The sequence below is a fragment of the Mobula hypostoma genome, unplaced genomic scaffold, assembly GCF_963921235.1.
Source record: "Mobula hypostoma unplaced genomic scaffold, sMobHyp1.1 scaffold_67, whole genome shotgun sequence".
Taxonomy (NCBI): Eukaryota; Metazoa; Chordata; class Chondrichthyes; order Myliobatiformes; family Myliobatidae; genus Mobula; species Mobula hypostoma.
The window spans coordinates 340,688-367,947 of record NW_026948177.1 but is presented as its reverse complement, the minus strand read 5'-3'; the positions used below and the strand labels follow the sequence as shown (position 1 = coordinate 367,947).

At 63.6% G+C, this 27,260-nt stretch overlaps 2 protein-coding genes across 2 annotated transcripts; one reads left to right on the top strand and one right to left on the bottom strand.

Moving 5' to 3' along the window:
* Positions 1-13,318: 13,318 nt before the first annotated feature.
* LOC134341445 (ATP-dependent RNA helicase DeaD-like) lies at positions 13,319-16,253 on the top strand (the record flags this gene model as incomplete). The annotated part of the gene is made up of 2 exons (XM_063039300.1): positions 13,319-13,378; positions 16,209-16,253. Coding segments are annotated over 2 exons (105 nt in total), but the record flags the coding sequence as incomplete, so codon positions are not given.
* Positions 16,254-18,375: 2,122 nt separating this feature from the next.
* On the bottom strand, positions 18,376-24,847 carry LOC134341438 (putative uncharacterized protein DDB_G0287191; the record flags this gene model as incomplete). The annotated part of the gene is made up of 2 exons (XM_063039290.1): positions 18,376-18,432; positions 24,791-24,847. Coding segments are annotated over 2 exons (114 nt in total), but the record flags the coding sequence as incomplete, so codon positions are not given.
* Positions 24,848-27,260: the final 2,413 nt, after the last annotated feature.

Sequence of the window (27,260 nt, the reverse complement as noted above, 5' to 3'; positions counted from 1 at the left end):
CCAGTTAAGACCCTTGCTGATTTCAACACCAAGATATGGGTGGTGGGCGACTGTTTCCAGAATCCGTCCGTTCATGTCGTGTACCGTGTTGATGGGATTAACTTGCTGACTGGCACGCATAGGCATGGCATTTAGATGGGTTGGACATCTGCCATTTGAGACTCGCATCGACATCATGAATCAGTATCGTTTTGCAGCGGCCGGCAGGGAACGGTCGGGCCGAACGGACTGGCTCCGTGCTGAGAGTGCCAGAGACCCTGGCACCCCCCCCCGAACCCCTGGCTCCGTGCTGAGAGTGTCATAGACCCTGGCACCACCCCCCCCAACCCCTGGCTCCGTGCTGAGAGTGTCACAGACCCTGGCACCACCACACCCCCCCAACCCCTGGCTCCGTGCTGAGAGTGCCATAGACCCTGGCACCACCCCCCCAACCCCTGGCTCCGTGCTGAGAGTGCCATAGACCCTGGCACCACCCCCCCCCCCAACCCCTGGCTCCGTGCTGAGAGTGTCATAGACCCTGGCACCACCCGCCCCCCAACCCCTGGCTCCGTGCTGAGAGTGTCATAGACCCTGGCACCACCCACCCCCAACCCCTGGCTCCGGGCTGAGAGTGTCATAGACCCTGGCACCCCGCCCCCAACCCCTGGCTCCGGGCTGAGAGTGTCATAGACCCTGGCACCACCCCCCCAACCCCTGGCTCCGTGCTGAGAGTGTCATAGACCCTGGCACCACCCCCCCAACCCCTGGCTCCGTGCTGAGAGTGCCATAGACCCTGGCACCAACCCCCCCCCCCAACCCCTGGCTCCGTGCTGAGAGTGTCATAGACCCTGGCAAAACACCGCCCCCCCCAACCCCTGGCTCCGTGCTGAGAGTGTCATAGACCCTGGCACCACCCCCCCAACCCCTGGCACCGTGCTGAGAGTGTCACAGACCCTGGCACCACCCACCCCCAACCCCTGGCTCCGTGCTGAGAGTGCCATAGACCCTGGCACCACCCCCCCGCAACCCCTGGCTCCGTGTTGAGAGTGTCATAGACCCTGGCACCCCCCCCCCCCAACCCCTGGCTCCGTGCTGAGAGTGCCATAGACCCTGGCACCCCCCCCCAACCCCTGGCTCCGTGCTGAGAGTGCCATAGACCCTGGCACCACTCCCCCCCCAACCCCTGGCTCCGTGCTGAGAGTGTCATAGACCCTGGCACCACCCACCCAACCCCTGGCTCCGTGCTGAGAGTGTCATAGACCCTGGCACCACCCCCCCCAACCCCTGGCTCCGTGCTGAGAGTGTCATAGACCCTGGCACCGCCCCCCCAACCCCTGGCTCCGTGCTGAGAGTGCCATAGACCCTGGCACCCACCCCCCCAACCCCTGGCTCCGTGCTGAGAGTGTAATAGACCCTGGCACCCCCCCAACCCCTGGCTCCATGCTGAGAGTGCCATAGACCCTGGCACCACCCCCCCCCAACCCCTGGCTCCGTGCTGAGAGTGTCATAGACCCTGGCACCACCACCCCCAACCCCTGGCTCCGTGCTGAGAGTGCCAGAGACCCTGGCACCCCCCCCCCAACCCCTGGCTCCGTGCTGAGAGTGCCATAGACCCTGGCACCCACCACCCCCCAACCCCTGGCTCCGTGCTGAGAGTGTAATAGACCCTGGCACCCCCCCAACCCCTGGCTCCGTGCTGAGAGTGCCATAGACCCTGGCACCACGCCCCCCCCAACCCCTGGCTCCGTGCTGAGAGTGTAATAGACCCTGGCACCCCCCCAACCCCTGGCTCCGTGCTGAGAGTGCCATAGACCCTGGCACCACCCACCCCAACCCCTGGCTCCGTGCTGAGAGTGTCATAGACCCTGGCACCCCCCACCCCCCAACCCCTGGCTCTGTGCTGAGAGTGTCATAGACCCTGGCACCCACCCAACCCCTGGCTCCGTGCTGAGAGTGTCATAGACCCTGGCACCTCCCCCCCAACCCCTGGCTCCGTGCTGAGAGTGCCATAGACCCTGGCACCCCCCCCCCCAACCCCTGGCTCCGTGCTGAGAGTGTCATAGACCCTGGCACCACCCACCCCCAACCCCTGGCTCCGTGCTGAGAGTGCCATAGACCCTGGCACCACCCCCCCCCAACCCCTGGCTCCGTGCTGAGAGTGTAATAGACCCTGGCACCCCCCCCAACCCCTGGCTCCGTGCTGAGAGTGCCATAGACCCTGGCACCACCCACCCCAACCCCTGGCTCCGTGCTGAGAGTGCCATAGACCCTGGCAACACCCCCCCAACCCCTGGCTCCGTGCTGAGAGTGTCATAGACCCTGGCACCCCCACCCCAACCCCTGGCTCCGTGCTGAGAGTGCCATAGACCCTGGCACCCCCCACCCCCCAACCCCTGGCTCCGTGCTGAGAGTGTCATAGACCCTGGCACCAACCCCCCCCCAACCCCTGGCTCCGTGCTCAGAGTGTCATAGACCCTGGCACCACCCCCCCCAACCCCTGGCTCCGTGCTGAGAGTGTCATAGACCCTGGCACCACCCCCAACCCCTGGCTCCGTGCTGATAGTGTCATAGACCCTGGCACCCCCCCCAACCCCTGGCTCCGTGCTGAGAGTGTCATAGACCCTGGAACCCCCCCCCCAACCCCTGGCTCCGTGCTGAGAGTGTCATAGACCCTGGCACCCCCACCCCCAACCCCTGGCTCCGTGCTGAGAGTGTCATAGACCCTGGCACCCCCCCCCCCAACCCCTGGCTCCGTGCTGAGAGTGTCATAGACCCTGGCACCCCCCACCCCCCAACCCCTGGCTCCGTGCTGAGAGTGTCATAGACCCTGGCACCCCCCCCCCCCAACCCCTGGCTCCGTGCTGAGAGGTCATAGACCCTGGCACACCCCCCCCCCAACCCCTGGCTCCGTGCTGAGAGTGTAATAGTCCCTGGCACCACCCCCCCCCAACCCCTGGCTCCGTGCTGAGAGTGTCATAGACCCTGGCACCACCCCCCCAACCCCTGGCTCCGTGCTGAGAGTGTCATAGACCCTGGCACCCCCCCCCCAACCCCTGGCTCCGTGCTGAGAGTGTCATAGTCCCTGGCACCACCCCCCCCCAACCCCTGGCTCCGTGCTGAGAGTGTCATAGACCCTGGCACCTCCCCCCCAACCCCTGGCTCCGTGCTGAGAGTGTCATAGACCCTGGCACCACCCCCCCCCCCCCACCCCTGGCTCCGTGCTGAGAGTGTCATAGACCCTGGCACCATCCCCCAACCCCTGGCTCCGTGCTGAGAGTGTCATAGACCCTGGCAGCCCCCCCAACCCCTGGCTCCGTGCTGAGAGTGTCATAGACCCTGGCACACCCCACCCCCAACCCCTGGCTCCGTGCTGAGAGTGTCATAGACCCTGGCACCCCCCCCAACCCCCGCCCGTCAGAAATGCCTCCCCGACGCCGTGAATCAGGCGGTGACAGCCGCGGTACTGAGAAGAAACGCCACTCGGGGAATTGGCAAGTGCCAGGACATGGCGCTGTCGTAACCGTGCGGGGTCCCCATTGGAAAAGTGCTGGCAAGTGCAGACTGAACGCAGGGTCGTTTCGGTGGCTGGGGGGTGGGGAGGGGGAGTCGTGCAGGGGTGACGGACATTTGAGACGAAAAGAAAGACAGCGACCTCAAGGAGGAGTGGGCGGTGGAAGGCGTGAGAAGTCTTGGGGTCCTGGGCGTCACCGTCTCTGAGGGTGGTTCCCGGGCCCAGCATAGGCTGTGTTCCCCGGAGTTCAGGAGAGTGCTACCAAGATAGGTGGTGGAGGCGGGGAGTGTCGAGGAAACAGAGAGACCTAGGTAGCTTAGGGGAATGGGCAAAGTGGCAAATGAAATACATTGTCGGAAAGTGTACGGTCATACACTTTGGTGGGAGAAATAAACGGGCTGACTGTTATTAAGATGGGGAGAGAATTCAAAATGTCGAGATGCAAAGGGACTTGGGGGGCGGGGGGGGCTTGTGTCAGGTACCCTAAAAGTTAATCGCCAGGTTGAGTCGGTGGTGAAGAAGGTGAATGCAATGTTGGCATTCATTTCTAGAGGTACACCCAGGGACGTGATGTTGAGGCTCCATAAGGCACTCGTGAGACCACTCTTGGAATATCGTGTGCAGTTTTGGGCTCCTTATTTTAGAAAGGATATACTGACATTGGAGAAGGTTCAGAGAGGATTCACGAGTATGATTCCAGGAATGAGAGGGTTATCGTATGAGGAACGTCTGGCAGCTCTTGGCCTGTACTCCCTGGAGTTCAGGATAATGAGGAGGGATCTCATAGAAACATTCCGAATGTTAAAAGGCCTGAAAAGATGAGCTATGGCAAACTTATTTCCTATGGTAGGGGAGTCTAGGACAAGCGGGCACGACTTCAGGATTGAAGGACGTCCTTTTAGAACTGAGATGCGGAGAGATTACTTTAGTTGGAGGGAGGTAAATCTGTGCAATTTGTTGCCACCAGCGGCTGTGGAGGCCAAGTCATTGGGTGTACTTAAGGCAGAGATGGATAGGTTCCTGATTAGCCAACGCATCAAAGGGTATGGGGAGAAGACAGGGCCCCGACTACCCAGAACGTGCCCTCTTCTCATTGCTACCATCGGGGAGCCCGAAGGCACACACTCAACCATTCAGGAATGTCATTGTTCCCTCAGCGGTCGGATTTCTGATTGGACAAGGAAGCCACGAATGCTACATTTTACTTCTTTTTCATCTCTGTCTGTTTTAAGTCTACTTATTTAAGATGTGCCTATATCATTGAATTGCCAGGCACTGCTCGCGCACACCAACATAGTTTATGACAGTGGCAAGATATGGAAGCCAGTTAGATGAGATTAGATTATGAGGACACTCAGTCCTCGTTTATTGTCATTTAGAAATGCATGCATTAAGAAATGATACAATGTTCCTCCAGTATGATATCACAGAAACACAAGACAGACCAAGACTAAAACTGACAAAAAACACATAATTATAACATATAGTTACAACAGTGCAAAGCAATACCGTAATTTGATGAAGAGCAGACCATGGGCACGGTAAAAAAAAAAGTCTCAAAGCCCTGATAGCCCTAACATCTCACGCAGACGGTAGAAGGAAAAAAAACTCTCCCTGCCATGAGCTTCCAGCGCCGCAAACTTGCCGATGCAACACCCCTGGAAGCACCCGACCACAGCCGGCTCTGAAAACTTCGAGCCTCCGACACCGAGCACCGAGCACCATCTCTGCCGAGCGCTTCGACCCCAATCCCGGCCGCTAAGAAACAGGCAAAGCCGAGGATTCGGGGCCTTCCCCTCCGGAGATTCTGGATTGCAGAGGAGCAGCGCAGGCGAAACAGGCATTTCAGAAGTTTCTCCAGATGTTCCTTCGTGCTCTCACGTCTGTCTCCATCAAATCAGGATTGTACACGGCACCCGACTTGACATATAACAGATATTCTGACTTGCACTACGGGCGCGAGTGCGCCTTTTAAAGATAAAATCATGTTCTCACAAGAGCTTCACGCACCCCTCCCCACTCCTCCTCTCCCCCTACACCCCCTCCCCCATCCAATACCAAGTCTTCGGCGGGAGTGGGAGTGCGGCAATCGAGAGCCCTGGGTGTGGCCGGGGTGAATGGATTCTGGTCGCGTTAGGACAAGTCTGGGCAATGGTGGCTGCGTGGATTCAGAACTGTCTTGCCCATGGAAGGGAAGGCAGCGGTGGTGGGTAGTGGGTGGGGAGTGGTTTGCCATGGAAGTCAGTGGCCAGTGGCGCTCCGCCGCGGGATCGGTTCCGGATCCCCTGCTAGTTCTTGGTTTTCGGGAATGACCGGGATGAGGGAGTGGAGGGGTGAGTCGGTAAATTCGCCGGCGGAGTTGTGGAAAGGGCAGAAGGCTGTCGCGGGTTACAATGGGACAGGAAGCAGAGCCGGGCTGAGAGGTGGCAGCTGCAGTTTAACCCGGAAAAGTGTAAATCGATTCACTTTGGGAGGTCGGACGTGAATGCGGAGTTCAGGGTCAAGGGCGGGATTCTCAGGAGTGAGGGGGAACAGAGGGGTCTGGGGGTCCGCGTCCACAGATCCCTCAAAGTCGTCGTGCAAGTTTACGGGGGGGGGGGTTGGGGATGTAGTTTGCCGTGGAGGCCTTCATTAGTCGGGGGATTGAGTTCAAGAGCCGCGAGCTAATATCACAGCTCAATAACACCCTGGTTAGATCACATTTGGGGTATTGTGTTCAGTTCTGGTCACCCCATGTGGAAGCTTTAGAGAGGGTGCAGAGGAGATTCACCAGGATGCTGCCTGGATTAGAGAGGGTGCAGAGGAGGTTCACCAGGATGCTGCCTGTATTAGAGAGGGGGCAGAGGAGATTCACCAGGATGCTGCCTGGATTAGAGAGGGTGCAGAGGAGATTCACCAGGAAGCTGCCCGGATTAGAGAGGGTGCACAGGAGATTCACCATGATGCTGCCCGGATTAGAGAGGGTGCAGAGGAGATTCACCAGGATGCTGCCTGGATTAGAGAGGGTGCAGAGGAGATTCACCATGATGCTGCCCGGATTAGAGAGGGTGCAGAGGAGATTCGCCAGGATGCTGCCTGGATTAGAGAGGGGGCAGAGGAGATTCACCAGGATGCTGCCTGGATTAGAGAGGGTGCAGAGGAGATTCACCAGGAAGCTGCCCGGATTAGAGAGGGTGCACAGGAGATTCACCAGGACGGTGCCTGGATTAGAGAGGGTGCAGAGGAGATTCACCAGGATGCTGCCTGGATTAGAGAGGGTGCAGAGGAGATTCACCATGATGCTGCCCGGATTAGAGAGGGTGCACAGGAGATTCACCAGGACGCTGCCTGGATTAGAGAGGGTGCAGAGGAGATTCACCAGGATGCTGCCTGGATTAGAGAGGGTGCAGAGGAGATTCACCAGGATGCGGCCTGGATTAGAGAGGGTGCAGAGGAGGTTCACCAGGATGCTGCCTGTATTAGAGAGGGGGCAGAAGAGATTCACCAGGATGCTGCCTGGATTAGAGAGGGTGCAGAGGAGATTCACCAGGACGCTGCCTGGATTAGAGAGGGTGCACAGGAGATTCACCAGGATGCTGCCTGTATTAGAGAGGGGGCAGAGGAGATTCACCAGGATGCTGCCTGGATTAGAGAGGGTGCAGAGGAGATTCACCAGGACGCTGCCTGGATTAGAGAGGGTGCAGAGGAGATTCGCTAGGATGCTGCCTGGATTAGAGAGGGTGCAGAGGAGATTCACCAGGACGCTGCCTGGATTAGAGAGGGTGCAGAGGAGATTCGCCAGGACGCTGCCTGGATTAGAGAGGGTGCAGAGGAGATTCGCTAGGATGCTACCCGGATTAGAGACAGTGAAGAGGAGATTCCTATTTCAATTCCTCTCCTCGCTGTCGCATGGCACAGACAGCAATCCCAAGATTACTACCCTTGAGGTCCTGCTTCTCAGCTGCCTTCCTAACTCCCTGCATTCGTTTTTTCAAGACCCCCTCCCTTCTCCGACCTATGTTGCTGGTACCAACTTCTGGCTGTTCACCCAGCCTGTTCAGGATATTGTGGACGCGTTCAGAAACATCTCGGACCCTGGCACCTGGGAGGCAAACGACCATCCGTGTTTCCTTCTCGCGTCTGCAGAGTCGCCTATCTGTCCCCCTGAACACAGAGTCCCCAATTACTGCCGCCATTCTCTCCAGCTCCCTACCCTTCTGAGCCACAGGGCCACAGGTATGGCCGCTGTTAATCCAAGATAGAGTGGATGTGGAGAGGATATTTCCTGTAGTGGGGGAGTCTAGGACCAGAGGACACGGATAGAGTGGATGTGGAGAGGATGTTTCCTGTAGTGGGGGAGTCTAGGACCAGAGGACACAGATAGAGTGGATGTGGAGAGGATGTTTCCTGTAGTGGGGAGACTCGGACCAGAGGACACAGATAGAGTGGATGTGGAGAGGATGTTTCCTGTAGTGGGGGAGTCTAGGACAAGAGGGCACAGATAGAGTGGATGTGGAGAGGATGTTTCCTGTAGTGGGGGAGTCTAGGACCAGAGGACACAGATAGAGTGGATGTGGAGAGGATGTTTCCTGTAGTGGGGGAGTCTAGGACCAGAGGACACAGATAGAGTGGATGTGGAGAGGATGTTTCCTGTAGTGGGGGAGTCTAGGACCAGAGGACACAGATAGAGTGGATGCGGAGAGGATGTTTCCTGTAGTGGGGGGAGTCTAGGACCAGAGGACACAGATAGAGTGGATGTGGACAGGATGTTTCCTGTAGTGGGGGAGTCTAGGACCAGAGGACACAGATAGAGTGGATGTGGAGAGGATGTTTCCTGTAGTGGGGGAGTCTAGGACAAGAGGACACAGCCTCAGTATACAGTGACGTCCATTTGGAACGGAGATGAGGAGAAATTTCTTTAGCCAGAGAGTGGGTGAATCTGTGGAACTGGTCGCCCCAAGCGGCCAGATCGTTGGGTGTATTTAAAGCGGAGGCTGAGAGTTTCTGGATTCGCCAGGGCGTCGAAGGCTACGGGGGAGAGGGCAGGAGAACGGGGTTGAAAGGGATTTTTTTAGTTTTATAAAAATCATTCGAGGAGGAGTGGCAGCACGGACTCGAGGGGCCGAGCGGTCTAATTCTGCTCGCCTGCGTCTTTCCGGGCCTGTGGTCCTCGACGGGAGGGCGTCGCCGTGGAGTGCTGAGTCAGTCTGACTCTGCACTCTGCTCTACCCAGCGAAACCTTCCCCCCGCTCGCTGCATCAGGGATTACCGACGACGCGCACAAACACATCGGTAACCCGAGAAGCTATCCCCCGCCCCCAACAAAAACGAACAACAGCGTTGCCAAGGCAGACGCGGCCCGATGCACAGATCGGGTTCAGACTGAAAACAACCTCTCCCTCAACGTCCCAAACACAAAGCAGCTGGTTGTGGACGACAGGAGGAATGGAGACGGGCTGACCCCTATTGACACCGATGGATCTGGGGTTGAGAGGGTGAACAGCTTTAAATTCCTCGGTATAAACATCACCGAGGATCTCACATGGTCCGTACATACCGGCTGTGGGGTTGAAAAAAGCACAACAGCACCTTTCTCACCTCAGACAGTTGAAAAAGTTTGATATGGGCCCCCAAATCCCAATAACTTTCTACAGGGGCACAACTGAGAGCATCCTGACTGGCTGCATCACTGCCTGGTACGGGAACTGTACCTCCCTCAATCGCAGGACTCTGCAGAGAGTGGGTGCGGGACAGCCCAGCGCATCTGTAGATGTGAACTTCCCACTACTCAGGACAGATGTGTAAAAAGGGGCCCGAAGGATCATTGGGGACCCGAGTCACCCCCAACCACAAACTGTCCCAGCTGCTACCGTCCGGGAAACGGTACCGCAGCATAAAAGCCCGGACCGACAGGCTCCGGGACAGCTTCATCCACCCGGCCGTCAGACTGATGAACTCAGGCCGACACAATTGTATTTCTGTTATATTGACTGTCCTGTTGTACACACTATTTATCATAAACTCCTATAAACTGGATATTGCACATTTTGTTGGAGGCGCAACGGGAAGATTTTTACTCCTCGTGTAGTGAGGGATGTGAGAAATACGAGGGGTGATTGATATGTTCGTGGCCTAAGGTAGAAGGAGTCAATTTTAGGAAACCCGGCACATTTATTTTTCAACATGGTCCCCTCCTGCGTGTACACACTTCGTCCAGCGGTCGTGGAGCATACGGATCTTGGACCTCCAGAAAGTGTCCACAGCAGGGGCGATTGATAGGTTCGTGCCCTGAGCTGGAAGGAGATGAGTTATACAGCTCTCGTTACATGCACATGCAGTTCAACTCTGAGTGATTATGCAGAAAGTTTGAAGTTAGCAGCTCATCAGGGGTGATTGTGCTAGGAGATGAGTTATTGACGTACAAGGGTTAGACACACACCGTGAAGGGTGGGGAGTGTCGAGGGACAGAGAGACCTCGGTGTATGAGGGTAGGGGAGACACCGTGAACGGTGGGGAGGGTCGAGAGACAGGGGGACCTCGGTGTACGAGGGTAGGACACACACCGTGAACGAGGGACGGGGGACCTCGGTGTACAAGGGTAGGACACACACCGTGAAGGGTAGGGAGTGTCGAGGGACAGGGGGACCTCGGTGTACGAGGGTAGGACACACACCGTGAAGGGTAGGGAGTGTCGAGGGACAGGGGGACCTCGGTGTACGAGGGTAGGACACACACCGTGAAGGGTGGGGAGTGTCGAGGGACGGGGGACCTCGGTGTACGAGGGTAGGACACACACCGTGAAGGGTGGGGAGTGTCGAGGGACAGGGGGACCTCGGTGTACGAGGGTGGGACACACACCGTGAACGGTGGGGAGTGTCGAGGGACAGGGGGACTTCGGTGCACGAGGGTGGGACACACACGGTGAAGGGTGGCAAGTGTCGAGGGACAGAGGGACCTCGGTGTACGAGGGTAGGACTCACACCGTGAATGGTGGGGAGTGTCGAGGGACAGGGGGACCTCGGTGTACGAGGGTAGGGGACACACACCCTGAACGGTGGGGAGTGTCGAGGGTCAGGGGGACCTCGGTGTACGAGGATAGGACACAAACCGTGAAGGCTGGGGAGTGTCGAGGGACAGAGGGACCTCGGTGTACGAGGGTAGGGGACACACACCGTGAATGGTGGGGAGGGTCGAGGGACAGGGGGACCTCGGTGTACGAGGGTAAGACACACACCGTGAACGAGGGACAGGGGGACCTCGGTGTACAAGGGTAGGACACACACCGTGAAGGGTAGGGAGTGTCGAGGGACAGGGGGACCTCGGTGTACGAGGGTAGGACACACACCATGAACGGTGGGGAGAGTCGAGGGACAGAGGGGCCTTGGTGTACGAGGGTAGGACACACACCGTGAATGGCGGGGAGTGTCGAGGGACAGGGGGACCTCGGTGTATGAGGGTGGGACACACACCGTGAAGGGTGGGGAGTGTCGAGGGACAGGGGGACCTCAGTGTACGAGGGTGGGACACACACCGTGAAGGGTGGGGAGTGTCGAGGGACAGGGGGACCTCGGTGTACGAGGGTAGGACACACACCGTGAACAGTGGGGAGTGTCGAGGGACAGAGGGACCTTGGTGTACGAGGGTAGGACACACACCGTGAACAGTGGGGAGTGTCGAGGGACGGGGGACCTCGGTGTACGAGGGTAGGACTCACACCGTGAATGGTGGGGAGTGTCGAGGGACGGGGGAACCTCGGTGTACGAGGGTAGGACACACACCGTGAACGGTGGGGAGTGTCGAGGGACGGGGGAACCTCGGTGTACGAGGGTGGGACACACACCGTGAAGGGTGGGGAGTGTCGAGGGACAGGGGGACCTCGGTGTACGAGGGTAGGACACACACCGTGAACAGTGGGGAGTGTCGAGGGACAGAGGGACCTCGGTGTACGAGGGTTGGATAAACTCCCTGGCAGCTGGTAACCTGGTGTAACACACAGACACACACACACACACACACTGCTGGAGGAACTCAGCAGGCCAGGCAGCATCCACGGAGGGAAAATAACGATTCCGCGTTTCTGTCCCAGTTGGAGAATCCTTTCCGGTTTTAATACTAAATTTACACAACAGGAACCTGCGTGGTTTGAGAAGGCACCCGCGGCCACAAGCGCCTCTTGTCTTCGAACGCCCGAGGAACGCCGGCCTGACTCAGGACGGTGCATGTGTGAGCGTGCGTGCGTCAGCCAGTCCTGTCCGAGAACGGCAGCCTCTCCCGAGCGCCTACAGCCCACTCCTGCCCGCGGAACGTCGGCCTCGCGCAAGAGGGCGCGCCACCCAGTCCGATTCTACCGACGTCCGCTGTGCGAGGCAGGCTGCCCGCCCCCCCGCCCGACAGCATCGGCACCTCCCGCGTCTCCCCCTCCGCGGCAGGGCGCGATCTCAGTCGGCGTGATGCGGGGGTTGGCGGAGTGAGTGGGGGAGGTCGGGGCAGGAGTGAGGGAGGGGAGGAAGGAAGGAGCAGGGAGGTGGAGGGCAGAGAGAGAGAGATGGGGAGCGAGGGGGAGGACGGTGGGGGGTGGAGGGAGGTCGGACCGACCCTATAAGACGCCCCAGGCAGCTTCGAAGGCGTTGCAGATCTTGGAGCAGGCCAGGGCCGCCGACAGCGGGTAGTTACTGATGGAGACTTGCCGCTCCGTGTAGTCCACGTCGATCTGTGACGGGGAGAGCGAGGGGGTGGGAGTCAGACGTCCGCCCTACATCAGCCCGGGTCACTGCAACCCCTCCCCAGCTCACCACACAGACACAGGGGGAAGAGAGAGGCTGCGGAGACAGGAGAAAGAGTAAAGGGGGAGGGAGAGAGAGAGGGGGACAGGAAGAGAGAGGGCGGGGGGGGAGAGACGAGAGGGGGAGAGACTGGGGAGAGAGGGGGAGAGATGGGAGAGGGGGGAGAGACGGGATGGCAGAGACGAGAGGGGGAGAGACTGGGGAGAGAGGGGGGAGAGAGGGGGAGAGATGGGAGAGGCAAGAGAGGGAGAGACTGGGAGAGAGGGGGAGAGACGCGAGAGGGGGAGACGAGAGGGGGAGAGACGGGGGTGAGAGGGGGAGAGAGGGGGAGAGAGGGGGAGAGATGGGGGAGAGAGGGGGAGAGATGGGGAGAGATGGGGAGAGATGGGGAGAGATGGGGAGAGAGGGGGAGAGAGGGGGAGAGAGGGGAGAGATGGGAGAGATGGGAGAGAGGGGAGAGAGGGGAGAGAGGGGAGAGAGACGGGGGTGAGAGGGGGAGAGAGGGGGAGAGACGCGAGAGGGGGAGACGAGAGGGGGAGAGACGGGGGTGAGAGGGGGAGAGAGGGGGAGAGAGGGGGAGAGAGGGGGAGAGAGGGGGAGAGAGGGGGAGAGAGGGGAGAGATGGGAGAGATGGGAGAGAGGGGAGAGAGGGGAGAGAGGGGAGAGAGGGGAGAGACGGGAGAGGGGAGAGAGAAGGGAGAGGGGAGAGAGACGGGAGACGGGAGAGAGGGGAGGGGGAGAGACGGGAGAGAGGGGAGGGGGAGAGACGGGAGAGAGACGGGGAGAGACGGGAGAGAGACGGGAGGGGGGAGTGACGAGAGGGGAGGGAGAGACGAGGGGGAGGGAGAGACGAGGGGGAGGGAGAGACGAGGGGGGAGAGACGAGCGGGGGAGAGACGAGGGGGGAGAGACGAGGGGGGGGAGAGACGAGCGGGGGGAGAGACGAGAGGGGGAGAGAGGGGGAGAGACGGGAGAGTGGGGAGAGACGGGTGGGGGGAGAGACGGGGGAGGGAGAGACGAGGGGGGAGAGACGAGGGGGGAGAGACGAGGGGGGAGAGACGAGGGGGAGAGACGAGGGGGGGAGAGACGAGCGGGGGGAGAGACGAGAGGGGGAGAGACGAGAGGGGGAGAGGGGGGAGAGACGGGAGAGTGGGGAGAGACGGGTGGGGGGAGAGACGGGTGGGGGGAGAGACGGGTGGGGGGAGAGACGGGTGGGGGGAGAGACGGGTGGGGGGAGAGACGGGGGGGAGAGACGGGGAGAGGGGGGGGGAGAGACGGGAGAGGGGGGAGAGACGAGAGAGTGGGGAGAGACGAGAGAGTGGGGAGAGACGAGAGAGTGGGGAGAGACGAGAGAGTGGGGAGAGACGGGAGAGAGGGGGGAGACGGGAGAGAGGGGAAGAGACGGGAGGGGGGGAGAGAGGGGGGGAGACGGGAGAGGAGGAGAGACGGGACGGGGGGGAGACGGGACAGGAGGGGAGACGGGACAGGGGGAGAGACGGGACAGGGGGAGAGACGGGACAGGGGGAGAGACGGGAGAGGGGGAGAGACGGGAGAGGGGGAGAGACGGGAGAGGAGGGAGAGACAGGAGGGAGGGAGAGACGAGAGGGGAGGGAGAGACGAGAGGGGAGGGAGAGACGAGAGGGGAGGGAGAGACGGGGGGAGAGACAGTGGGGGGAGAGACAAGAGGGGGGAGAGACAAGAGGGGGGGAGAGACAAGAGGGGGGAGAGACAAGGGAGGGAGAGACAAGGGGGGAGAGACAAGGGGTGGAGAGACAAGGGGTGGAGAGACAAGGGGTGGAGAGACAAGGGGTGGAGAGACGGGAGAGGGGGGAGAGACGGGAGAGGGAGGAGAGACAGGAGAGGGAGGAGAGACGAGACGGGGGAGAGACGGGGAGAGACGAGGGGGGTGCGACGGGAGGGGGGAGAGAGACGGGGGGGAGAGACGGGAGAGAGGGGGGAGAGAATGGAGAGGGGGGTGAGAGACCGGAAAGAGGGAGGAGAGACCGGAGTAGGGGGGAGAAACGGGAGGGGGGGGGAGAGACGGGAGAGGGAGAGAGATGGGGGGAGAGATGGGAGGGGGGAGAGAGACGGGAGGGGGGAGAGAGACGGAAGAGGAGGGAGAGACGGGGGGGAGAGACGAGAGGGGGAGAGACAGTGGGGAGAGACGGGGGGGGGAGAGACCGGAGAGGGCGAGGAGAGACCGGAGTGGGGGGGGGGGAGACAGGAGTGGGGGGGGGGAGAGACGGGAGAGGGAGAGAGATGGGGGGGAGAGACAGGAGAGGGGGGAGAAAAGGGAGGGGGAGAGACAGGAGAGGGGGGGAGGGATGGGAGAGGGAGAGAGATGGGGAGGAGAGACGGGAGACTGAGGAGAGAGACGGGAGAGAGGGGGGGGAGAGACCGGAGAGGGGAAGGAGAGGCCGGAGTGGGGGGGGGGAGAGACTGGAGTTGGGGGGGGGGAGAGACGGGAGAGGGATAGAGATGGACGGGAGAGAAAGGAGGGGGGGAGAAACGGGAGAGGAGGAGAGAGACGGGAGGGGGGGAGGGATGGGAGAGGGAGAGAGATGGGAGAGAGGGGAGAGATGGGAGGGGGGAGAGACGGGAGGGGGGAGATACGGGAGGGGGGAGAGACGAGAGGGGGAGAGAGACGAGAGGGGGAGAGACAGTGGGGAGAAACGAGAGAGCGGGGGGAGAGACCGGAGAGGGCGAGGAGAGACGGGAGAGGGGGGAGAGAACGGAGTGGGGGGGAGAGACGGGACAGGGGGGAGAGACTGGAGAGGGGGGAGAGACTGGAGAGGGAGAGACGGGGAGAGAGACGGGGAGACGGGAGAAGGGGGGAGAGAGATGGAAGAGGGGGAGAGACGGAAGGGGGGAGAGACGGAAGGGGGGGAGAGACTGGAGGGGGTGAGACTGGAGGGGGAAGAGACGGGGGAGGGGGGTAGAGAAGAGAGAGACGAGAGGGGGAGAGACTGGAGGGGGGGAGAGACGGGGAGAGACTGTAGGGGGGGAGAGACGGGGAGAGATGGGGGGGAGAGATGGGAGAGGGGGAGAGAGACGAGAGGGGGAGAGACGAAGGGGGGAGAGGCGAGGGGGGGGAGAGGCGAGGGGGGAGAGGCGAGGGGGGGAGAGGCGAGGGGGGGAGAGGCAAGAGAGGAGGGAGAGACAAGAGAGGAGGGAGAGACAAGAGGGGGGACAGACAAGGGGGGAGAGACAAGTGGGGGAGAGACAAGGGGGGGAGAGACAAGGGGGGGAGAGACAAGGGGGGAGAGACAAGGGGGGGAGAGACAAGGGGGGAGAGACGGGGGGAGAGACGAGGGGGAGAGACAAGGGGGGAGAGAGACGGGAGGGGGGAGAGAGACTGAAGGGGGGGCAGAGACGGGAGGGGGAGAGACGGGAGAGGGGGGAGAGACGAGAGGGGGAGAGACAGTGGGGAGAGATGGGGGGGAGAAGGGGGGTGGGAGGGACCGGAGTGGGGGGGGAGAGACAGGAGAGGGGGACAAACGGGAGAGGGGGGGAGAGACGGGAGAGGGGGAGAGAGACGGGAGAGGGGGAGAGAGACGGGAGAGGGGGAGAGAGACGGGAGAGGGAGAGAGATGGGGAGAAGAGATGGGAGACTGGGGAGAGACAGGAGAGACGTGAGAGAGGGGGGGGGAGAGACCGGAGAGGGGGAGGAGAGACCGGAGGGGGGGGGGAGACTGGAGTGGGGGGGGAAGAGATGGGAGAGGGATAGAGATGGGGGAGAGAGACAGGACAGGGGGGAGAAACGGGAGAGGAGGAGAGAGACGGGAGAGGGGGGGAGGGATGGGAGAGGGAGAGAGATGGGGAGGAGAGATGGGAGAGACGGGAGAGGAGAGAGACGGGAGAGGAGGGGAGAGACGGGAGAGGAGGGGAGAGACGGGAGAGGAGGGGAGAGACGGGAGGGGTGAGAGACGGGAGGGGGGAGAGACGGGAGGGAGGGAGAGACGAGAGGGGAGGGAGAGACGAGAGGGGAGGGAGAGACGAGAGGGGAGGGAGAGACGGGGGGAGAGACAGTGGGGGGAGAGACAAGAGGGGGGAGAGACAAGAGGGGGGGAGAGACAAGAGGGGGGAGAGACAAGGGAGGGAGAGACAAGGGGGGAGAGACAAGGGGTGGAGAGACAAGGGGTGGAGAGACAAGGGGTGGAGAGACAAGGGGTGGAGAGACGGGAGAGGGGGGAGAGACGGGAGAGGGAGGAGAGACGGGAGAGGGAGGAGAGACGAGACGGGGGAGAGACGGGGAGAGACGAGGGGGGTGCGACGGGAGGGGGGAGAGACGGGAGAGGGGGGGAGAGACGGGAGGGGGGGGAGAGACGGGAGGGGGAGAGACGGTGGGGAGAGACGGGAGAGAAGGGGGGGGAGAGACGGGAGAGGGCGAGGAGAGACCGGAGTGGGGGGGGGGAGAGACAGGAGTGGGGGGGGGAGAGACGGGAGAGGGGGGAGAGACAGGAGAGGGGGGAGAAACGGGAGGGGGGGGAGAGACGGGAGAGAGGGAGGAGAGAAGGCGGGGGGGAGAGTGACCGGAGAGGGGGAGGAGAGACCGGAGAGGGCGGGGAGAGACTGGAGTGGGGGGGGGGGAGAAACGGGAGAGGGATAGAGATGGGGGGGAGAGACAGGAGAGGGGGGAGAAACGGGAGAGGAGGAGAGAGACGGGAGAGGGGGGAGGGATGGGAGAGGGAGAGAGATGGGGAGGAGAGATGGGAGAGACGGGAGAGGAGGAGAGAGACGGGAGAGGAGGGGAGAGACGGGAGAGGAGGGGAGAGACGGGAGAGGAGGGGAGAGACGGGAGGGGTGAGAGACGGTGGGGAGAGACGGGAGAGAGGGGGAGAGACAGGAGAGGGGGGAGAAACGGGAGGGGGGGGAGAGACGGGAGAGAGGGAGGAGAGAAGGGAGGGGGGAGAGAAGGGAGGGGGAGAGACGGGAGGGGGAGAGACGGGAGGGGGAGAGACGGGAGGGGGGAGAGACGGGGGGGGTGGAGAGACGAGAGGGGGAGAGAGACGAGAGGGGGAGAGAGACGAGAGGGGGAGAGAGACGAGAGGGGGAGAGACAGTGGGGAGAGACGAGAGAGCGGGGGGAGAGAAGAGGGGGGGAGAGACCAGAGAGGGCGAGGAGAGACGGGAGAGGGGGGAGAGACTGGAGAGGGGGGAGAGACTGGAGAGGAGGAGGGGGGGAGAGACGGGAGAGGGAGAGACGGGAGAGGGGGAGAGGGGGAGAGAGACGGGGGAGACGGGAGAAGGGGGGAGAGAGATGGAAGAGGGGGAGAGACGGAAGGGGGGGAGAGACGGAAGGGGGGAGAGACTGGAGGGGGTGAGACTGGAGGGGGAAGAGACGGGGGGAGGGGGGTAGAGAAGAGAGAGACGAGAGGGGGGAGAGACTGGAGGGGGGGAGAGACGGAGAGAGACTGTAGGGGGGGAGAGACGGGGAGAGATGGGGGGAGAGATGGGAGAGGGGGAGAGAGACGAAAGGGGGAGAGTCGAAGGGGGGAGAGGCGAGGGGGGGAGAGGCGAGAGGGGGAGAGGCGAGGGGGGAGAGGCGAGGGGGGAGAGACAAGAGAGGAGGGAGAGACAAGAGAGGAGGGAGAGACAAGAGAGGAGGGAGAGACAAGAGGGGGGACAGACAAGGGGGGGAGAGACAAGTGGGGGAGAGACAAGGGGGAGAGACAAGTGGGGAGAGACAAGTGGGGAGAGACGGGGGGAGAGACAAGGGGGGAGAGAGACGGGAGGGGGGAGAGAGACTGAAGGGGGGGAGAGACGGGAGGGGGGAGAGACGGGAGAGGGGGGAGAGACGAGAGGGGGAGAGACAGTGGGGAGATATGGGGGGGAGAAGGGGGGTGGGAGGGACCGGAGTGGGGGGGGAGAGACAGGAGGGGGGGAGAAACGGGAGAGGGGGGAGAGAGATGGGAGAGGGGGAGAGAGACGGGAGAGGGAGAGAGATGGGGAGAAGAGATGGGAGACTGGGGAGAGACAGGAGAGACGTGAGAGAGGGGGGGGGGGAGAGACCGGAGAGGGGGAGGAGAGACCGGGGGGGGGGGGAGACTGGAGTGGAGGGGGGAAGAGATGGGAGAGGGATAGAGATGGGGGAGAGAGACAGGACAGGGGGGAGAAACGGGAGAGGAGGAGAGAGACGGGAGGGGGGGAGGGATGGGAGAGGGAGAGAGATGGGGAGGAGAGATGGGAGAGACGGGAGAGGAGGAGAGAGACAGGAGAGGAGGAGAGAGACGGGAGAGGAGGGGAGAGACGGGAGAGGAGGGGAGAGACGGGAGGGGTGAGAGACGGGAGGGGTGAGAGACGGGAGGGGGGGAGAGACGGGAGGGGGGAGAGACGGGAGAGGGGGGGAGAGACGGGAGGGGGAGAGACGGGAGAGAAGGGGGAGAGAAGGGGGGGAGAGAACGGAGAGGGCGAGGAGAGACCGGAGTGGGGGGGGGGAGAGACAGGAGTGGGGGGGAGAGACGGGAGAGGAAGAGAGATGGGGGGAGAGACAGGAGAGGGGGGAGAAACGGGAGAGGAGGAGAGAGACATGAGATGGGGGGAGGGATGGGAGAGGGAGAGAGATGGGGAGGAGAGATGGGAGAGACGGGAGAGGAGGAGAGAGACAGGAGAGGAGGAGAGAGACGGGAGAGGAGGGGAGAGACGGGAGAGACGGGAGGGGGGCGAGACGGGAGGGGTGAGAGACGGGAGGGGTGAGAGACGGGAGGGGGGAGAGACGGGAGGGGGAGAGACGGGAGAGGGGGGGAGAGACGGGAGGGGGAGAGACGGTGGGGAGAGACGGGAGAGAAGGGGGAGAGAAGGGGGGGGAGAGAACGGAGAGGGCGAGGAGAGACCGGAGTGGGGGGGGGGAGAGACAGGAGTTGGGGGGGGAGAGACGGGAGAGGAAGAGAGATGGGGGGAGAGACAGGAGAGGGGGGAGAGACGGGAGAGAGGGAGGAGAGAAGGCGGGGGGGAGAGTGACCGGAGAGGGGGAGGAGAGACCGGAGAGGGCGGGGAGAGACTGGAGTGGGGGGGGGGAAGAGACGGGAGAGGGATAGAGATGGGGGGGAGAGACAGGAGAGGGGGGAGAAACGGGAGAGGAGGAGAGAGACATGAGATGGGGGGAGGGATGGGAGAGGGAGAGAAATGGGGAGGAGAGATGGGAGAGGGGGGAGAGACGGGAGAGAGACGGGGGGAGAGACGGGAGAGGGGGGGAAAGACGAGAGGGGGAGAGACGGTGGGGAGAGACGGGAGAGAGGGGGAGAGAAGGGGGGGGAGAGACCGGAGTGGGGGGGGGAGAGACAGGAGTGGGGGGGGAGAGACGGGAGAGGGAGAGAGATGGGGGGGGAGACAGGAGAGTGGGGAGAAACGGGAGAGGGGGAGGAGAGACGGGGGAGGGATGGGAGAAGAGATGGGAGAGTGGGGAGAAACAGGAGAGTGGGGAGAGACGGGAGAGAGGGAGGAGAGAAGGGGGGGTGGAGAGACCGGAGAGGGGGAGAAGAGACCGGAGTGGGGAGGGGAAGAGACGGGAGAGGGATAGAGATGGGAGGGAGAGACAGGAGAGGGGGGAGAAACGGGAGAGGAGGAGAGAGACGGGAGGGGGGGAGGGATGGGAGAGGGAGAGAGATGGGGAGGAGAGATGGGAGAGACGGGAGAGGAGGAGAGAGACAGGAGAGGAGGAGAGAGACGGGAGAGGAGGGCAGAGGCGGGAGAGGAGGGGAGAGACGGGAGAGGAGGGGAGAGACGGGAGGGGTGAGAGACGGGAGGGGGGAGAGACGGGAGGGGGGAGAGACGGGAGGGGGGAGAGACGGGAGAGGGGGGGAGAGACGGGAGAGGGGGGGAGAGACGGGAGGGGGAGAGACGGTGGGGAGAGACGGGAGAGAAGGGGGAGAGAAGGGGGGGAGAGAACGGAGAGGGCGAGGAGAGACCGGAGTGGGGGGGGGAGAGACGGGAGAGGAAGAGAGATGGGGGGAGAGACAGGAGAGGGGGGAGAAACGGGAGGGGGGGAGAGACGGGAGAGAGGGAGGAGAGAAGGCGGGGGGGAGAGTGACCGGAGAGGGGGAGGAGAGACCGGAGAGGGCGGGGAGAGACTGGAGTGGGGGGGGGAAGAGACGGGAGAGGGATAGAGATGGGGGGGAGAGACAGGAGAGGGGGGAGAAACGAGAGAGGAGGAGAGAGACGGGGGGGGAGGGATGGGAGAGGGAGAGAGATGGGGAGGAGAGATGGGAGAGACGGGAGAGGAGGAGAGAGACAGGAGAGGAGGAGAGAGACGGGAGAGGAGGGGAGAGACGGGAGAGGAGGGGAGAGACGGGAGAGGAGGGGAGAGACGGGAGGGGTGAGAGACGGGAGGGGTGAGAGACGGGAGGGGGGAGAGACGGGAGGGGGGAGAGACGGGAGGGGGGAGAGACGGGAGGGGGGAGAGACGGGAGAGGGGGGGAGAGACGGGAGAGGGGGGGAGAGACGGGAGAGGGGGGAGAGACGGGAGGGGGAGAGACGGTGGGGAGAGACGGGAGAGAAGGGGGAGAGAAGGGGGGGGGAGAGAACGGAGAGGGCGAGGAGAGACCGGAGTGGGGGGGGGAGAGACAGGAGTGGGGGGGCGAGAGACGGGAGAGGAAGAGAGATGGGGGGAGAGACAGGAGAGGGGGGAGAGACGGGAGAGAGGGAGGAGAGAAGGCGGGGGGGAGAGTGACCGAAGAGGGCGAGGAGAGACCGGAGAGGGCGGGGAGAGACTGGAGTGGGGGGGGGGGGAAGAGACGGGAGAGGGATAGAGATGGGGGGGAGAGACAGGAGAGGGGGGAGAAACGGGAGAGGAGGAGAGAGACATGAGATGGGGGGAGGGATGGGAGAGGGAGAGAGATGGGGAGGAGAGATGGGAGAGGGGGGAGAGACGGGAGAGAGACGGGGGGAGAGACGAGAGAGTGGGGAGAGACGGGAGAGGGGGGAAAGACGAGAGGGGGAGAGACGGTGGGGAGAGACGGGAGAGAGGGGGGAGAGAAGGGGGGAGAGAGGGGGGAGAGAAGGGGGAGAGAAGGGGGGGAGAGACCGGAGTGGGGGGGGAGAGACAGGAGTGGGGGGGGAGAGACGGGAGAGGGGGGAGAGACTGGAGAGGGGGGAGAGACTGGAGAGGGAGAGACGGGGAGAGAGACGGGGAGACGGGAGAAGGGGGGAGAGAGATGGAAGAGGGGGAGAGACGGAAGGGGGGAGAGACGGAAGGGGGGGAGAGACTGGAGGGGGTGAGACTGGAGGGGGAAGAGACGGGGGGAGGGGGGTAGAGAAGAGAGAGACGAGAGGGGGAGAGACTGGAGGGGGGGAGAGACGGGGAGAGACTGTAGGGGGGGAGAGACGGGGAGAGATGGGGGGGAGAGATGGGAGAGGGGGAGAGAGACGAGAGGGGGAGAGACGAAGGGGGGAGAGGCGAGGGGGGGGAGAGGCGAGGGGGGAGAGGCGAGGGGGGGAGAGGCGAGGGGGGGAGAGGCGAGGGGGGGAGAGGCGAGGGGGGGGAGACAAGAGAGGAGGGAGAGACAAGAGAGGAGGGAGAGACAAGAGGGGGGACAGACAAGGGGGGAGAGACAAGTGGGGGAGAGACAAGGGGGGGAGAGACAAGGGGGGGAGAGACAAGGGGGGGAGAGACAAGGGGGGAGAGACGGGGGGAGAGACGAGGGGGAGAGACAAGGGGGAGAGACAAGGGGGGAGAGAGACGGGAGGGGGGAGAGAGACTGAAGAGGGGGGGAGAGACGGGAGGGGGGAGAGACGGGAGAGGGGGGAGAGACGAGAGGGGGAGAGACAGTGGGGAGAGATGGGGGGGGAGAAGGGGGGTGGGAGGGACCGGAGTGGGGGGGGAGAGACAGGAGAGGGGGACAAACGGGAGAGGGGGGGAGAGACGGGAGAGGGGGAGAGAGACGGGAGAGGGGGAGAGAGACGGGAGAGGGAGAGAGATGGGGAGAAGAGATGGGAGACTGGGGAGAGACAGGAGAGATGTGAGAGAGGGGGGGGGAGAGACCGGAGAGGGGGAGGAGAGACCGGAGGGGGGGGGGGAGACTGGAGTGGGGGGGGAAGAGATGGGAGAGGGATAGAGATGGGGGAGAGAGACAGGACAGGGGGGAGAAACGGGAGAGGAGGAGAGAGACGGGAGAGGGGGGGAGGGATGGGAGAGGGAGAGAGATGGGGAGGAGAGATGGGAGAGACGGGAGAGGAGAGAGACGGGAGAGGAGGGGAGAGACGGGAGAGGAGGGGAGAGACGGGAGAGGAGGGGAGAGACGGGAGGGGTGAGAGACGGGAGGGGTGAGAGACGGGAGGGGGGAGAGACGGGAGGGGGGAGAGACGGGAGGGGGGAGAGACGGGAGAGGGGGAGAGACGGGAGAGGGGGGGAGAGACGGGAGGGGGAGAGACGGTGGGGAGAGACGGGAGAGAAGGGGGGGGAGAGACCGGAGAGGGCGAGGAGAGACCGGAGTGGGGGGGGGGAGAGACAGGAGTGGGGGGGGGGGAGAGACAGGAGTGGGGGGGGGAGAGACGGGAGAGGGGGGAGAGACAGGAGAGGGGGGAGAAACGGGAGGGGGGGGAGAGACGGGAGAGAGGGAGGAGAGAAGGCGGGGGGGAGAGTGACCGGAGAGGGGGAGGAGAGACCGGAGAGGGCGGGGAGAGACTGGAGTGGGGGGGGGGGAGAAACGGGAGAGGGATAGAGATGGGGGGGAGAGACAGGAGAGGGGGGAGAAACGGGAGAGGAGGAGAGAGACGGGAGAGGGGGGGAGGGATGGGAGAGGGAGAGAGATGGGGAGGAGAGATGGGAGAGACGGGAGAGGAGGAGAGAGACGGGAGAGGAGGAGAGAGACGGGAGAGGAGGGGAGAGACGGGAGAGGAGGGGAGAGACGGGAGGGGTGAGAGACGGTGGGGAGAGACGGGAGAGAGGGGGAGAGACAGGAGAGGGGGGAGAAACGGGAGGGGGGGGAGAGACGGGAGAGAGGGAGGAGAGAAGGGAGGGGGGAGAGAAGGGAGGGGGAGAGACGGGAGGGGGAGAGACGGGAGGGGGGAGAGACGGGGGGGGGTGGAGAGACGAGAGGGGGAGAGAGACGAGAGGGGGAGAGACAGTGGGGAGAGACGAGAGAGCGGGGGGAGAGAAGAGGGGGGGGAGAGACCAGAGAGGGCGAGGAGAGACGGGAGAGGGGGGAGAGACTGGAGAGGGGGGAGAGACTGGAGAGGAGGAGGGGGGGAGAGACGGGAGAGGGAGAGACGGGAGAGGGGGAGAGGGGGAGAGAGACGGGGGAGACGGGAGAAGGGGGGAGAGAGATGGAAGAGGGGGAGAGACGGAAGGGGGGAGAGACGGAAGGGGGGGAGAGACTGGAGGGGGTGAGACTGGAGGGGGAAGAGACGGGGGGAGGGGGGTAGAGAAGAGAGAGACGAGAGGGGGAGAGACTGGAGGGGGGGAGAGACGGGGAGAGACTGTAGGGGGGGAGAGACGGGGAGAGATGGGGGGAGAGATGGGAGAGGGGGAGAGAGACGAAAGGGGGAGAGTCGAAGGGGGGAGAGGCGAGGGGGGAGAGGTGAGGGGGGGAGAGGCGAGGGGGGAGAGGCGAGGGGGGAGAGACAAGAGAGGAGGGAGAGACAAGAGAGGAGGGAGAGACAAGAGAGGAGGGAGAGACAAGAGGGGGGACAGACAAGGGGGGGAGAGACAAGTGGGGGAGAGACAAGGGGGAGAGACAAGTGGGGAGAGACGGGGGGAGAGACAAGGGGGGAGAGACGGGGGGAGAGACAAGGGGGGAGAGAGACGGGAGGGGGGAGAGAGACTGAAGGGGGGAGAGACGGGAGGGGGAGAGACGGGAGAGGGGGGAGAGACGAGAGGGGGAGAGACAGTGGGGAGATATGGGGGGGAGAAGGGGGGTGGGAGGGACCGGAGTGGGGGGGGAGAGACAGGAGGGGGGGAGAAACGGGAGAGGGGGGGAGAGAGATGGGAGAGGGGGAGAGAGACGGGAGAGGGAGAGAGATGGGGAGAAGAGATGGGAGACTGGGGAGAGACAGGAGAGACGTGAGAGAGGGAGGGGGGGGGAGAGACCGGAGAGGGGGAGGAGAGACCGGAGGGGGGGGGGAGACTGGAGTGGAGGGGGGAAGAGATGGGAGAGGGATAGAGATGGGGGAGAGAGACAGGACAGGGGGGAGAAACGGGAGAGGAGGAGAGAGACGGGAGAGGGGGGGAGGGATGGGAGAGGGAGAGAGATGGGGAGGAGAGATGGGAGAGACGGGAGAGGCGGAGAGAGACAGGAGAGGAGGAGAGAGACGGGAGAGGAGGGGAGAGACGGGAGAGGAGGGGAGAGACGGGAGGGGTGAGAGACGGGAGGGGTGAGAGACGGGAGGGGTGAGAGACGGGGGAGAGACGGGAGGGGGGAGAGACGGGAGAGGGGGGGAGAGACGGGAGGGGGAGAGACGGTGGGGAGAGACGGGAGAGAAGGGGGAGAGAAGGGGGGGAAGAGACCGGAGAGGGCGAGGAGAGACCGGAGTGGGGGGGGGGAGAGACAGGAGTGGGGGGGGGAGAGACGGGAGAGGAAGAGAGATGGGGGGAGAGACAGGAGAGGGGGGAGAAACGGGGGGGGGGGGAGACGGGAGAGAGGGAGGAGAGAAGGCGGGGGGGAGAGTGACCGGAGAGGGGGAGGAGAGACCGGAGAGGGCGGGGAGAGACTGGAGTGGGGGGCGGGGGAAGAGACGGGAGAGGGATAGAGATGGGGGGGAGAGACAGGAGAGGGGGAGAAACGAGAGAGGAGGAGAGAGACGGGAGGGGGGGGAGGGATGGGAGAGGGAGAGAGATGGGGAGGAGAGATGGGAGAGACGGGAGAGGTGGAGAGAGACGGGAGAGGAGGAGAGAGACGGGAGAGGAGGGGAGAGACGGGAGAGGAGGGGAGAGACGGGAGAGGAGGGGAGAGACGGGAGGGGTGAGAGACGGGAGGGGGGAGAGACGGGAGGGGGGAGAGACGGGAGAGGGGGGGAGAGACGGGAGGGGGAGAGACGGTGGGGAGAGACGGGAGAGAAGGGGGAGAGAAGGGGGGGGAGAGAACGGAGAGGGCGAGGAGAGACCGGAGTGGGGGGGGTGGAGAGACAGGAGTGGGGGGGGGAGAGACGGGAGAGGAAGAGAGATGGGGGGAGAGACAGGAGAGGGGAGAGAAACGGGAGGGGGGGGAGAGACGGGAGAGAGGGAGGAGAGAAGGCGGGGGGGAGAGTGACCGGAGAGGGGGAGGAGAGACCGGAGAGGGCGGGGAGAAACTGGATTGGGGGGGGGGGAAGAGACGGGAGAGGGATAGAGATGGGGGGGAGAGACAGGAGAGGGGGGAGAAACGAGAGAGGAGGAGAGAGACGGGGGGGGGAGGGATGGGAGAGGGAGAGAGATGGGGAGGAGAGATGGGAGAGACGGGAGAGGAGGAGAGAGACAGGAGAGGAGGGGAGAGACGGGAGAGGAGGGGAGAGACGGGAGGGGTGAGAGACGGGAGGGGTGAGAGACGGGAGGGGTGAGAGACGGGGGGGGGGAGAGACGGGAGGGGGGAGAGACGGGAGAGGGGGGGAGAGACGGGAGGGGGAGAGACGGGAGAGAAGGGGGAGAGAAGGGGGGGGAGAGAACGGAGAGGGCGAGGAGAGACCGGAGTGGGGGGGGGGAGAGACAGGAGTGGGGGGGGAGAGACGGGAGAGGAAGAGAGATGGGGGGAGAGACAGGAGAGGGGGGAGAAACGGGAGAGGAGGAGAGAGACATGAGATGGGGGGAGGGATGGGAGAGGGAGAGAGATGGGGAGGAGAGATGGGAGAGACGGGAGAGGAGGAGAGAGACAGGAGAGGAGGAGAGAGACGGGAGAGGAGGGGAGAGACGGGAGAGACGGGAGGGGGGAGAGACGGGAGGGGTGAGAGACGGGAGGGGTGAGAGACGGGAGGGGTGAGAGACGGGAGGGGGGAGAGACGGGAGAGGGGGGGAGAGACGGGAGGGGGAGAGACGGGGGGGAGAGACGGGAGAGAAGGGGGAGAGAAGGGGGGGGAGAGAACGGAGAGGGCGAGGAGAGACCGGAGTGGGGGGGGGGGAGAGACAGGAGTTGGGGGGGGAGAGACGGGAGAGGAAGAGAGATGGGGGGAGAGACAGGAGAGGGGGGAGAGACGGGAGAGAGGGAGGAGAGAAGGCGGGGGGGAGAGTGACCGGAGAGGGGAAGGAGAGACCGGAGAGGGCGGGGAGAGACTGGAGTGGGGGGGGGGGAAGAGACAGGAGAGGGATAGAGATGGGGGGGAGAGACAGGAGAGGGGGGAGAAACGGGAGAGGAGGAGAGAGACATGAGAGGGGGGGGAGGGATGGGAGAGGGAGAGAGATGGGGAGGAGAGATGGGAGAGGGGGGAGAGACGGGAGAGAGACGGGGGGAGAGACGGGAGAGGGGGGGAAAGACGAGAGGGGGAGAGACGGTGGGGAGAGACGGGAGAGAGGGGGGAGAGAAGGGGGGGGAGAGACCGGAGTGGGGGGGGGAGAGACAGGAGTGGGGGGGGAGAGACGGGAGAGGGAGAGAGATGGGGGGGGAGACAGGAGAGTGGGGAGAAACGGGAGAGGGGGAGGAGAGACGGGGGAGGGATGGGAGAAGAGATGGGAGAGTGGGGAGAAACAGGAGAGTGGGGAGAGACGGGAGAGAGGGAGGAGAGAAGGGGGGGTGGAGAGACCGGAGAGGGGGAGAAGAGACCGGAGTGGGGAGGGGAAGAGACGGGAGAGGGATAGAGATGGGAGGGAGAGACAGGAGAGGGGGGAGAAACGGGAGAGGAGGAGAGAGACGGGAGGGGGGGGAGGGATGGGAGAGGGAGAGAGATGGGGAGGAGAGATGGGAGAGACGGGAGAGGAGGAGAGAGACAGGAGAGGAGGAGAGAGACGGGAGAGGAGGGGAGAGGCGGGAGAGGAGGGGAGAGACGGGAGAGGAGGGGAGAGACGGGAGGGGTGAGAGACGGGAGGGGGGAGAGACAGGAGGGGGGAGAGACGGGAGGGGGGAGAGACGGGAGAGGGGGGGAGAGACGGGAGAGACGGGAGGGGGAGAGA